Consider the following 13000-nt stretch of genomic DNA (forward strand, 5'->3'; position numbering starts at 1 on the left):
AAGAAAGGGGGAAAAAAAAGAAAAAAAAAAAAAAGAAAAACAAGGCATGAAGAAACAAAATTCCTTTTCAGATATATAAACATTATTTTTTTTTATAATTATTTTTTAATACTATATATAGTTTATTATCTTCTGTATCGACGAAATAGAATAGACAGAAGGCGAAGGGAGGGGAGAGGCATTTGCTTAAAGATTTAAAAACAAAAAAGAAAAAAAAAAAAAAAAAAATTAAATTAAATTAAATGCTTGTAACCCGGTTACAAAGGTAGATTATAATAAAATAAATAGTTACAGTACAATTCTGTTTGATTCTATTATGATCAACTAATTTGGAAATTACATAAGGATCATTCCTACTATTTTGTATCGATGACCTATTGCACTTAATTTTCAGATATGCATATACTGTCAGGAAATAGGGTATTACCAAATAGCTGTAGGTTTTAATAGATCCAGAAAAGTATTAAAAAGAAAAAAATTGCAATCAAAAAATGTAAATATCATTATCACCAAAAATACTTGCACCGTATATAACGGAGGGGGGGGGGAAATCAAACAAACAAATTTAAAATTCTAGAATTTGAGCTATTCGTCATTTATTTTGCCTTTTTACTTATTGCCCTTTCATTTTTAATCACTCGTTTATTTATTTATTTGTTTATTTATTTACTTTTTACAACACGATATTTTTTTTAGTTCCTTTCAGCATTATTAAATGAAGCATTATGTGACTTTGTTTTTCGGATCTGCCCCAAATAAGAAAATACGGAACGGGATAGAAAGCTCGCGTCTTTAGTATACGTTACTAATCAACCTTTGTATCTACGATAAATCCAGAACTTCTTTTGTTAGTAAGTTATATAATCCTCTATGATCGCTTACTAATTATATTATCTATAAAGGTTATGATAGATCTATCCTTTTGATAATTATTTTAAGTGTCATTATATATATATAAATGAATTTTTGTAAAGACATCCATTTCGGTAGTTTTTTTTTTTTCTTTTCTTTTCTTTTAATATTTTTTTGTTTACTTTTCTTCAGACTCGAATTTTTATATTTTATTGGCTTATTATTAAAACTAATAGTATCAACAAAGGATATAAAACCAATAACTAGGAGGAAGAAAAAAAAATAATCAACAATGTCTGCCAATGCAATTAAATATATTATAAAAAAGAGCCAACCAGCTTCTTCTTCTTCTTCTTTTTATTCTAGAAGTCTTTTAAAAACATTTTTGTACTCTTCTGGCACCGCAGCAATTACTTCTGCAGCTTATTACTACTATAATAATAACAACAACAACAACAACAACAACAAGAGACCTACTGGTAAATTTGGTTTGGGTGGTACTGCTGTTGCCGCTGCCGCGTTTACTGCTTCCACTACAGACCATTTAGCTGCAAAAGAGGAAGATGATCATGATTATCAACAAGTTTATAATGCAATTGCTGAAAAGATCAGAGAAGAAGATGAATATGATAATTATATAGGATACATTCCGGTTTTGGTCCGTTTAGCTTGGCATTGTTCGGGTACCTATTCAAAGGATGACCATAAGGGCGGTTCTTTCGGTGGTACCTACAGATTTCCTAAAGAAATGAACGATCCTTCGAATGCAGGCTTGCAAAATGCGTTTAAATTTATAATTCCAATTAAAGAAGAAAAATTCCCATGGATTTCATATGGGGATTTATTTACTCTTGGTGGTGTTGTTGGTATTCAAGAGGCTGGTGGGCCCAAAATTCCTTGGAGAAGTGGTAGAACTGATGAACCGGATAGGGATGTTCCAGATAATGGCAGATTACCTGATGCTAATACAGATTCCAATTATGTTCGTAACTTTTTTCATAGACTAAACTTTTTGGACGATAAAGAGATTGTTGCTGTATGTGGTGCTCATTGTTTGGGCAAGACCCATTATAAAAATTCAGGATATGAAGGTCCATGGGGTGCTGCCACTAATATATTTACTAACGAATTCTTTGTTAATTTGTTGAATGAAAATTGGAAGTTGGAAACTAATAAAATGGGTAACAAACAATACGACAGCGATAAGGGATACATGATGTTGCCAAGTGACATGGCGTTAGTACAAGATGATAAATTTCGTAAGATTGTAAAAGCTTTTGCTGATGACCAAGACTATTTTTTTAAAGTTTTTTCTGTTGGTTTTACTAAAATATTAGAAAATGGTATTGATTTTCCCAAGGAGAACAAACCACACTATTTTAAGACTTTGGATGAGCAAGATTTGTGAGTGGTTTAATATAAGGGAGCATATATAATTTTTACTTTTATTTCAGATTTTATCCCTACCATTATATGCCTATTTATTTATTTATTTATTTATTTATTATACATCTTCTTATAACGTGACCGTACCTTTAATTATCTTATAGATTACAAATAACCAGGTAAAAAAAGAAAAGGATCTCCCAGCGTATAGAAATTACACACAACAACGGCAGTTTTATACTGCAGTTAGTGGTAGTATCCTTTCACCTTAGAAAATGAGTAGAACTTAAATGATGGCTATAGTAAAAAAAAAAAAAAAAAAAAAAAAAAAAACATAGAAAAATGGAGAGTTTTTTTTTTTTTTTCCTTTTCAGTCTTCCCTTTTCCTTTTTCCCTTTTCAATTAGCTACTTTTTTAATTCTTCTGTTAGAATTGTCCATATTAATTTCTAAAGGCACATATAATTAGATTAACTTCTTGTTTAAGCAATTATTATAAACGGAATTGTCCATTACTCTTTTTCTTTTTCCCTTTTTATTCTTTCTTTTTTCTTTTTTACAAGGACCACACTAATTATAATAATACAATTCCAAAAGAAAAAAAAAAAGAATTTAAACTAAAACATACACACACATATATATATATATATCTATATTCAAATCTTATCCAATATTCATATAAATCATGTTGACTAGAAACATCCTTATCAAAAATTCCCCTGCAATTACGACCACCAGAACCGTTCTTTTCAATAATTTATTATTAAAAAGGAATTTAAGTAGCACTCATATTACCAATACCAACCAAATCACTGAAGAACATATTAAAGATTCCAAGAATTTAACATGGTCTGAGTTTTTCAATTTAAGAAAGAGCGAACGTAGACTAAATATGGGCTCATCAATTTTTACAGCTTTTATTGGTTCTAATTTGTCCTGGAGTTATATTTCTACAATGGAAATTGATCCAACCCAAACCATCTTGGGATTTGATCCATTACTTGTTATCGTTGCTGGTATTATGTCATGCGCAGGGCTAGGATTTTTATGTGGTCCAGTTTTAGGAACCATGTTATTTAATTTTAAGAATTCTAACAATTTAAAAAGTTACTCTGCCAAAAATAAAATTTTCTTGGAACATGTTATCAAAAATAGAGTTGATGCTTCTTCCCAAAGTTTCTCTAATCCAGTTCCAGATTACTATGGTGAAAAGATTGGGTCTTTGGTTGAATATAGACAGTGGCTAAGAGATTGTCATACTTACAGAAATAAGGCTAAAGAATTTATTTAAAAGCATAAGAAAAGGTTTATATAAAGGAAACACGCACAGAGAGAAAAAAAAAGAGAAGGAAGGAAGGAAGAAGGTATATTGTCATGTATATATAAATAAATAAATATATATATATATATATAAGTAACTAATACTCTATATTTGCTCTATTTTAAATAAAGATAAACACTATTAATAGTAGTGACATGGGGTGGTATATATGATATGTTCAAAACTCAAAATTGAAAATTGAAAATTCAAAAAAAAAAATTGATAATAAAGAGGAAAAAGTTTACTACTGTCACAACCAGAAAATACCTATGATTTTTGAATTTTGTTATCACCTAGTAATCTTGAACGTTCTTCTTTTGGAGACACAATTTCACTATAGGATGGTGGAAACGAGTTGTCAGGAGCAGCGTGGTGATTTACAGTTTCATTATTAATAGTATTAGCGTTAGCAACGGCAGGAACTTCATCTGCACCACCTAATCGAATAGCACCGCCTTTGTTATTATCAGTGTTGGCAGCAGCATCACTTCTTGTGTTGCCACTTTCTAACTCATCCTGTATGTTTAAATACTCATCAGTGTTTCTCTCGGTACTGGTGATATATATTATGTAAATGCTGTGGATTAATCCTGGTAGACCATACATCAGAGTCAATAAAATGTTGATCAAAAAATCTTTACTCCAGAACCCGCAACGAACAATAACTGCATAAAATGGTAATACTAATGATACCAAAATTAATAAAATATCGTTTTTATTTAATGAAAAGCGTGAAAATGACATTGCTTATTTTTATTGTTTATACTCCTGTTTTCAGATGAACCTTGGCTTTTATTATTTGATGGTTCTGAAAGTTAAAGATTGATTAACAAATATATTTAAGTAAGGGGGAGGGGAGTGAATGCTGAAATATATAACGATAAGTCGGCTTGGTTATTTTACGAGTAATTTATTAAAATTTTTTTTTTTTTCCCCCCTCCCCTTCCCAAATTATTCACATTATCACGTTACACGAATATATACTTAGAAATAACGCCTCCTTACCTGTACATCACATTTAACGAGTAAACAAAAAAAAAAGCAAAAAAAAAAAAGCAAAAAAAAAAGAAAAAAAAAAAAAAAAAAAAAAAAAAAATGCTATCAAGCAATCATTTAATTCAGTAAGCTTCAAATCAAAAGTTTTTATTGAAAATAGTATATTTACATATATAAATATGGACCATAAAAATAAAAAAGAACTGGATGCAGCGAGGTTCGAACTCGCGCCTGTTAACTTAACAGACTTGCATATTCATTATAAGTTTGTAATAGAGGGGAAGGTTCATGTATAACTGTTACCATACATATGTGTATGCTTATCACTAAGCCCTACATTTATTTGAGATGACGATATGTAGTGTCTTTTATATTTTAGGGGACAGGATAAACAGTTGTGCGTGTGTATACAGGTTCTTAATGATAACATAGCAGTTCTGCCGGTACTCTGTGTTGTAAACCCTAAAGCGCGCGAAAGCGCGTTTGTGTCATGTCACTTAATATTTCTTTTTTTTGTCCCTTGTTTGGAAATTAACCGCCGAAATATTTTTATACTATGGTGAACTCGTCTCCGATATTTCTTGCTATTTTGTAAAACTAGGTGCTATAAATGTTTAATTAACACAAAACCTTGATTGATTATTAGTTAAATGAACCAACCCCACTATAACTCATCCTGAAGCAAGCGCCTTAACCACTCGGCCATACACCCAAACTTTGATGGTTTACTTGTTGTAGTTTCATTTTTATTAAAAACTTGTGAAACGTGATTATTTCTTTTCTTATTTTTGTTTTTATTTTTTTTTATTTTTATTTTTATTCTTATTTTTATTTTTATTCTTATTCTTATTCTTATTCTTATTCTTATTCTTATTCTTATTCTTATTCTTATTCTTAGGATAATCAGTTACTTTTCTTACTTTTATTTTATTTTACTTTACTTTATTTTATTTTTTATTTTTATTTTTATTTTATCCTTCTCAAGTCTAATTGGACAGGTGATATGAAACTTAGCTATAGTTATAAATATAGCATTTTTCATATACATCTGAATAATAAATATCCCTAAGCACTATGTCAAATGTCCAACAATATTCACTACTAAAAAATGGCCTAAGTTGCTTTTGACATCCTAACGTGTAAGCACATTAATAACGTCAGTCCGAAAGCCATTTTAAAACTATCGCATAGAAATGCTCCGCGGCATTGTTAGGGTCTAATCTGTGTGAGTCGCTGATTTAAATCGCTTGCTGTTAAAATATAATGGTCTACCCGGCCATATTCCCCTTTCTCTTTTAAACGCGCACATACCCGGACATCAAAGATAAAAACGTTATTGGAATCCATTCTATCACTCTTATTATTAACTAGTATATTTTTGTTGGTCATTCATTTTTTTTTTTTTTCCTTTTTTTTTTTTTCCTTTTTTTTTTTTTTTTTAACTTCGTTTTACTTTTTACCTTAATTACTCCCCGCTCACGATTTCTTTATACTTAACAGTTGCCATTAGCAATGCTTACGTTTTTTTTTTTTTTTTCCCCTTTTTCTTCTTCTTCTTCCCTACTTGCCTTACCCTTCACCACCCTCAACGTTTCAACACTATCATTAAAAGCGTAAAACTATATTAATTGCTAACATTTTCAAAGTTTCTTTAATCCACTACCCATTCCGCCACAAGTATAGATTAATAGGAGAGAAATCATGCCTGGATATAGCTCCAACAATTATTCTAGTAAAAATGGTAAACCATCCACCTTCGATATTTGTGCTTTAGATGATCACTTACTATTTGAAGTATTTTCTCATTTGCAACAAAATGATAGACTAATTTTATGTTTAGTGAATAAAAGATTTAAAAAACTAGCGATGCAATTAATCTACAGGAGAATATATTTAAATGATTCCAATGTGGTTAGAAGTGAATATATGAACCTAGCAATTAATTGGACATTATTGTACATCCCTAAGTGTCTTAGTGAAGAAGAAAGCAGAAGGATCGCTAATTTGAAGTTACAAAAGTTAATATGGGCGTTTAGTGTAAATCCAAACGAAACATTACGTAACGTTGGCTGGATCAGAATAAATTGGGATTTAGACTCTGTGTTACAAAGAAAAATTGTAGAAATGTGTTGCAACGAGAGTCCCAAGTTATTTCGGCTAGAGAATGTTACTGATCCAAATTGCAATGAAACGATTGCGTATGGGAAATACTCTAGTAAGAATGTAACTAGTTTTGAAATGGCGCCCCCAAACTCCATGCCTGAAAGAAAAGTTGACCCAATGTATATACCAAACTTTATTAAATACATGAGTATGAGACTAACCACCCATATTAAGAGATTGACTTTATTTATTGATCCAGTGATACTTTTCACCAAATTGTATCCATTGAAAGATAATAAACTACAATTGACAGACTTAAAATTACATTGGAGGAGGGAGTTCTTTGATATCGATTACCATTTGCCCATACCCACCCCTAGATTAAGCGACTTTTTTGACAGTAGATCTTTGAGAATATTGACCGTTATATCTTGGAACGACGTGTTGTTGGAACGAGAGGACCAGATGTTGAAGGAAATTAGCGATTTCCACGAATTGGAAGATTTGTCGCTTATTTCTGTTCAACAGAAATCCTTTATACTATGTGAATTGTTTAGAGGTAACTTCCCACGTTTAAAAAGATTGAAGATGGATTTTCTAAATAATTTTATGCCTGATAACACTAGGATCGATGTTTTTTTAAGTATCATAAAATATTGTAAGAATTTGGAATTTTTAGATATAAAATTAGATGGTTACTATGATCAACCTATTATACAAAGGAACAATAGCCCAAGTGCAGATAACAACAGTACCAGAAGCCATACGAGCATCAGGTTAAGTTGTAATTGTCATTGTGAATCTTGCACTAATACATTAAAAAATGTTTTGATGGATAAATTACTTTATAAGGGCCAAGACGATATGTATATTAAAAGTTTTTTAGATCTGAAGGCAAAGGATATCTTTAGCATGATGCGATATTTTTCATTATTGCCTTATTCCAAAGCGTGTGACCAATATCCGAGTGTACGTACACAGCCTACAAGTTTAAAAGATTTTGTGGACACGATAAATAAAATAATTTTAGCATATAGAGCATCGAGGTATAATGAAGTTGAGAATGGCAGTAACAATAACGACAATATAGAAGACGAACTACTGTCATTGGGACGTATTTTATTGACAGAGAAAGATGTTATTGGATGCATTCATATGCTTATACATCATTATAAACGCACTTATAAAATTTTGTTGAATGCACTACCTCATTTGAGGTTTTTGGTTTTGAACGATATTCCTAGTTGTATTGTGGAAGAAGAGTACGGTTATTGTAAAAGAAGAAGAGTTGTGGAGCCTGTTTTTTATCATTATGGTTATAAAAGTAATTTATATGATGAGTAATATAAACGTGATATTTTTAGGAGCTATATAGTTTATTGTTATTAATGAGAAATTACTATCTGTTTGTTTATTTGTTTTAAGCCCTTGTACAATTGATGAATACATTATTTTACAAAAAATGACTAGTTATAGAGAGTAATTTTTTTTTTTCTTTTTTTTTTAGTTTTCTTTTCTTTTTTTTTTTTTTTTTTTTTTTTTTTATCTTTTTTTTGTCCCTCTATTTTTCGTTTCTTATTGTAAATTTGATATAAGACAGAACATAAACATTATACATATAGCACAAGCAACAACATTTTAATACGAGCTGACAAGTGAAAAAAAAAAAAATATGAAAAATAAATTTAAAGCTAGATTGATTGCATGGTATAATGAAGAGGATGATTGGGAACTTTTAAAATCAAGTTTATATTCCAAAAAAATTGATGAAATAGAACTTGCAATTAAAAAATTACAATTGTATAAAGCATTAAAACCATCTTTGTTGCCACACGCTATAGATATGACTGCTTGTTTAAGAGAGGCACAAATATTTGATTACAATCATACACATTATGCCTTTAACACAAATATGGAGAAAAATTTACCGACTACTGGAAAGGTTTCAGATTCTTCTACTAGCTTAACCACAAGTAACATAATTAAACATAATTATTCCATAATCTTGATCAGATTTGTTAATGGTTTGCTAGATCCAATACAAAAATCTAAATTTGCCATTCCATTGCTACAATTAGCAGCAGAGTTAAAATTGCCTACGTGGTTTGTTGAATTAAGACATCAATCCACACATGAGAGGAATTTACCTAGCCTGGAGATTTTAAGATTTGCCTGTGAACAATCGATTTTCTGGTTATGGAACAATTATTGGAATACTGTACCAGGTCAAAAAGTGGGTAATTTGGTAAGTGCTTTAAATGATGATGATGATGATGATGACGACGACGACGACGATGATGATAGTGACGGAGACAAGACCACGGAGAATGAATGGAATCAAAAATTTCGGGAAATAGTCAATTTGTATAAAGATATCTATCCATGGTTGAACAATATTGAGAATAAAAAATATTGGGACGCAAACTTTAGTAAAGGCATCAAACAATCCAAATTTACTGAGATTACTGATGGTAAAAGTGATAACAACCGTTCAACTGATAAAATAGTAGATTTAAAATTGAGTAAATTAGACCAATTAATCAGGAATATAAAACAATTATGGAATAAATATACTAATAAACGCCCAACTTTTATTGAGTTATTATTTAGTGAATTGCTGGATGAAAATGATGGTATATTACTAAGAATATGCTACCAAAAATTAAACAACTTTGACGTTCATTATTTTGATGGTATTATGAATTATAGCAACAACAATGACGACACATGTAATAAATTCATTAATATGATTGATTGTGAACAATTTATAAATCAATATAATAGAACCTGGCGAAGTAAAGTCCAAAATAGCGTACATTGTATTAAGAATGACACTGCGTTGATGTTGTTTGAAAAGATTAAGGGGAGACTGCCAAGAAACATGGTTAGAAGTTATCAGAGAAAATCACGTGGAAACGATAAAAACTATAGATTCACTAACTACATTAATTTTATAGGAGATCTAGATTCTTACAGAGTCGAAACCAATACGGAATCTTCCACCACTTTGATCGAAAAAAAAAGAACATCAGACAAGGTGGAAGATAGGGAAAAAGTGGCAGAAGAAGTCCAAAGCAGCCAGATAGCGAAAAAATTGGACTCTGTAGAAAACATACTGGCGGATATCAATAAATTAAAGAAGCAAAAGGTTGAGTTAAGGGATGATGAAAATAACAATAATGACATTGTTACTACCTTATATAGATGGGAACCTGCACAAGACTGGGAACCTAGACCGATTGGGATTTTATAAGTATAACTAAAGTACTGTTTATAACATATATAAACAAACCCTTGTAGAGTTAACAAAAGAAAATAATAGTATTTAAACTGCAATTCACAAGAACCTTCAAAAGCAAAGACAAAATCAAGAGCTTTAAGTTAAAAGACTTAAATAATAATAATAAAATCAGACATCCTAGGAAGGTCTCAATAAATTGAGCGGTCACTGAAAAAGTACTTCGAATGGGTTCGTTAGCGTACTCCTACCGTGGAAACTGCGAATGTAAGGAACCGAATTTTCATCATATTTATTATTATTATTGGATTAGACAAACTGCTTGAATATCACATCATTTAGTTTTCCTTATCACTTCTGCCCAACTTTATGAAAATGGAACGAGATTTCTCAAAATTCTACAAAAAATTTGTCGCATATTCATTTTCACCGCTACTTGCACGGTTATTGTGGTGATTGTAGAGATCATTATATCAGTAAATAATAAAGTAGAAAAAAAAAAAAAAGCTCAGAATATAAATAATTTAGATAAATTATCCTTTTTTGGCAAAAAGTCTCTGAAAATCATAATTACAATCCAACAATATGAAATACCATTAGAGTATAACTACGGTCCAATATGAGACATGGGGTGTTCAAAATACTTCCTGTCGTCATGGTCGAATCGGACTGGGAAAGAAGTGAGACCACTTTCAATCATAGCTATAAAAAAAAACCAATATAATAATCTCTATATTTTAACCGTGTAACACAATATAAATCAGTGTAAGCACAAGTAGAAATGAAAATAAAAAAAAACAAAGCATTCCTTTTCCACAAAGTTTTCAAACTTGAAAAAAAAAGGCAGAAGATAATAGTGAAATAAAAAAGAGAAAAAAAAAAAAAAGCAAAAGCCATGTGTAGAAAATATCAATAAATACATATAGATGTTAATGAAAAAAAAATCTCAGTAACATTAATTGCATTCACCCACACATGTGTTCATCTCTGCAACTACTGGCAGAAGACTTAGCCCTTATACTTTTTTGATCTTCTAATTGATTTGTTTAGTGATGAATAAAGATTTAATTTAATAGGATAATAATATTCAAGTAATTAAAAAAAAGTAACATGGATACAATTTGTATCTGTTTATATACGTTAAAAAGTTAAAAAAAATAAGACAGCGAATTTAAAAAAGAAAAGAAAAGAAAAGAAAAGAAAAGAAAAGAAAAGAAAAAAAAAAAGAAAAAAGTTTTTCATTTTAGTATTGAAATAAAATATAGGGCTTTTTTTTTTTTAATTTTTTTAAAAAAAACAAAAAAACATTCCGAGTATGAATTCCGATGGATTAAATATTATATATGGATTCGGACATGCCGATGCAAATAAAATATGCTTTATAACCCCGACAGCTATAAAAAAAAATATATAAAAAAAAAATAATTATTAACTTTTCTTTTTTTATTTTTTACTAAAATATAAACACTGAAAAAATTTTTTTTTTTTTTTTTTTTTTTTTTTATTAATTTATTCATTTATTCGCTTTAAACTAACTACACTATCTCGATAATATAATTGCTGAATCAACTTAACCAACTAATTCGTGTTTTAATTTCCCCCTCCTTTCCTTTCTTCCTCTCTTGAAAACTAAGAAAAAAAAAAAAAAAAAAATATAAGATTGACCGTTGGATAAAAACTTCTATACTGTAGAACGGAAAATAATACATACCATGACGAGTGTTCAAGCCACTAACACGTCCACTTTTAAAAATAAAAGTAAACACCTTTCTAAAGAATATATAAGTGATGCTGATAGTGATGATGAATATACTGGCCAGAATTATGCGGATAGAAAATATGAACCACCAAAGAATTATAAACAAGTCAAACATTTAAAGCTACTAGACAAAAACATGGAGCACGGTAAAAAGGAAATTTGGCTAATCAAAGCCCCAGTGGATTTGGACATTTCTAAATTGAAAAGCTTACCAATTGATTTCAATTTATCTACTGATGGTAATAATGTTGCTACTCATAACACTTCCATTGATATTGAGAACAATAACAATAATGCACTAAAAATTCGGTCGAATGATAGCAGCACCAATACATCATTTAAGATTAGGGAAGATTTGAGTCAAGAGGTGCAAAATACGTATCAATTATTAATTAGCAATAACTCGAAAACAGCATTTAAATTTGAAAATGGCAACACTTCTGGTACTAATAAGAAAAGTAAAAATAAAAGCAAGACAATTATCGATAAGTTTTTCACTATTACTGCTAGTTCCACCATCCCATCCATAGATTATAATAAAGTTAAAACAGCAAGATCTAATGTCGAACAAATTAAAGGATTAAAAATGGAACATTTTGCTACAGGGTATGATAGTAAAGATTACCTAGCAGAAGACAATACTGATATTAAAACTTCTACAAACAATACAGCCAAGAAACACAAGCATCATAAACACAGTAGTAGTAAAAAGGAACATCGTCATCATTCCCACAATGGTAAAGTTCATAAGGATAAATCAACAAGTAGCAGTCAAAAAAATTAAAAAAAAAAAAAAAAAAAAAAAGATTTATTTAGAAAGTAGAAGCATAATTATTATTATTTGTAGATTGTTTTTTTTTCTTATAAGTAGATGTATATTATTACCATTTGTTTACTTTGGCAGTGGGTAAAAGATTGGTTTCTAACAATTGTTAAATTTCTATTTTTTTTATTTTTTGATTAAAAAAGAAAAGAAAAAAAATGCCCTAGCGAAAATGTATCTACCTGCCTTTCATAGTTCCAGGTTTTGTACGGTGGTTTCTGTGTATTTTTTTTTCCTTTTTTGGTATAAATTCTTATAAAAAAAATAATTCAAAGTTTTTTCTATTTAACAGCAATTTTTTCAAGTCTTGTCTTTTGAAGTGTTTAGAACTTTTGATTTTGTTCAATCTTTAACCTTTTTCCTTTTCCTTTTCCTTTTCTTTTTATTATCACTTTCATTTCGCTTTCACTTCTCTCTTTAAAATACATATACACCAAGGGGGGAAAGAGAGGCAAAGTAGATAACAAAGGAAAAATAAGACACACAAGCAGATTGATAATATATATCAAGAAAAAAGGAAACA

The 13000-nt window shown here is 29.7% G+C and overlaps 6 protein-coding genes and 2 non-coding genes across 8 annotated transcripts; 5 read left to right on the top strand and 3 right to left on the bottom strand.

The window, feature by feature from the left end:
* Positions 1–1144: 1144 nt before the first annotated feature.
* CCP1 (cytochrome-c peroxidase) lies at positions 1145–2260 on the top strand (the record flags this gene model as incomplete). The annotated part of the gene is made up of 1 exon (XM_046077306.1): positions 1145–2260. The coding sequence occupies one exon, from the start codon at positions 1145–1147 to the stop codon at positions 2258–2260; it is 1116 nt and encodes a 371-aa protein (XP_045935050.1).
* Positions 2261–2922: 662 nt separating this feature from the next.
* On the top strand, positions 2923–3528 carry PAM17 (Pam17p; the record flags this gene model as incomplete). The annotated part of the gene is made up of 1 exon (XM_046077307.1): positions 2923–3528. The coding sequence occupies one exon, from the start codon at positions 2923–2925 to the stop codon at positions 3526–3528; it is 606 nt and encodes a 201-aa protein (XP_045935051.1).
* A 297-nt stretch (positions 3529–3825) lies between these two features.
* SNA3 (Sna3p) lies at positions 3826–4302 on the bottom strand (the record flags this gene model as incomplete). The annotated part of the gene is made up of 1 exon (XM_046077308.1): positions 3826–4302. The coding sequence occupies one exon, from the start codon at positions 4300–4302 to the stop codon at positions 3826–3828; it is 477 nt and encodes a 158-aa protein (XP_045935052.1).
* A 456-nt stretch (positions 4303–4758) lies between these two features.
* SCDLUD_002600 lies at positions 4759–5266 on the bottom strand. The gene is made up of 2 exons: positions 5229–5266; positions 4759–4808 (listed from the first exon to the last, which is right to left on the bottom strand). It is a non-coding gene; the product is annotated as a tRNA-Leu (tRNA).
* A 989-nt stretch (positions 5267–6255) lies between these two features.
* On the top strand, positions 6256–8001 carry DAS1 (SCF ubiquitin ligase complex subunit DAS1; the record flags this gene model as incomplete). The annotated part of the gene is made up of 1 exon (XM_046077309.1): positions 6256–8001. One exon carries the CDS (start codon positions 6256–6258, stop codon positions 7999–8001), a length of 1746 nt encoding a protein of 581 aa, XP_045935053.1.
* A 328-nt stretch (positions 8002–8329) lies between these two features.
* LAS1 (rRNA-processing protein LAS1) lies at positions 8330–9910 on the top strand (the record flags this gene model as incomplete). Its single annotated transcript, XM_046077310.1, has 1 exon — positions 8330–9910. The coding sequence occupies one exon, from the start codon at positions 8330–8332 to the stop codon at positions 9908–9910; it is 1581 nt and encodes a 526-aa protein (XP_045935054.1).
* A 490-nt stretch (positions 9911–10400) lies between these two features.
* On the bottom strand, positions 10401–10599 carry SCDLUD_002603. Its single transcript, XR_006829216.1, has one exon. It is a non-coding gene; the product is annotated as a snR190 (small nucleolar RNA).
* Positions 10600–11607: 1008 nt separating this feature from the next.
* RPA34 (DNA-directed RNA polymerase I subunit RPA34) lies at positions 11608–12438 on the top strand (the record flags this gene model as incomplete). The annotated part of the gene is made up of 1 exon (XM_046077311.1): positions 11608–12438. The coding sequence occupies one exon, from the start codon at positions 11608–11610 to the stop codon at positions 12436–12438; it is 831 nt and encodes a 276-aa protein (XP_045935055.1).
* Positions 12439–13000: the final 562 nt, after the last annotated feature.

This window comes from Saccharomycodes ludwigii, chromosome III (genome assembly GCF_020623625.1).
Source record: "Saccharomycodes ludwigii strain NBRC 1722 chromosome III, whole genome shotgun sequence".
In the NCBI taxonomy this organism is placed as follows: Eukaryota; Fungi; Ascomycota; class Saccharomycetes; order Saccharomycodales; family Saccharomycodaceae; genus Saccharomycodes; species Saccharomycodes ludwigii.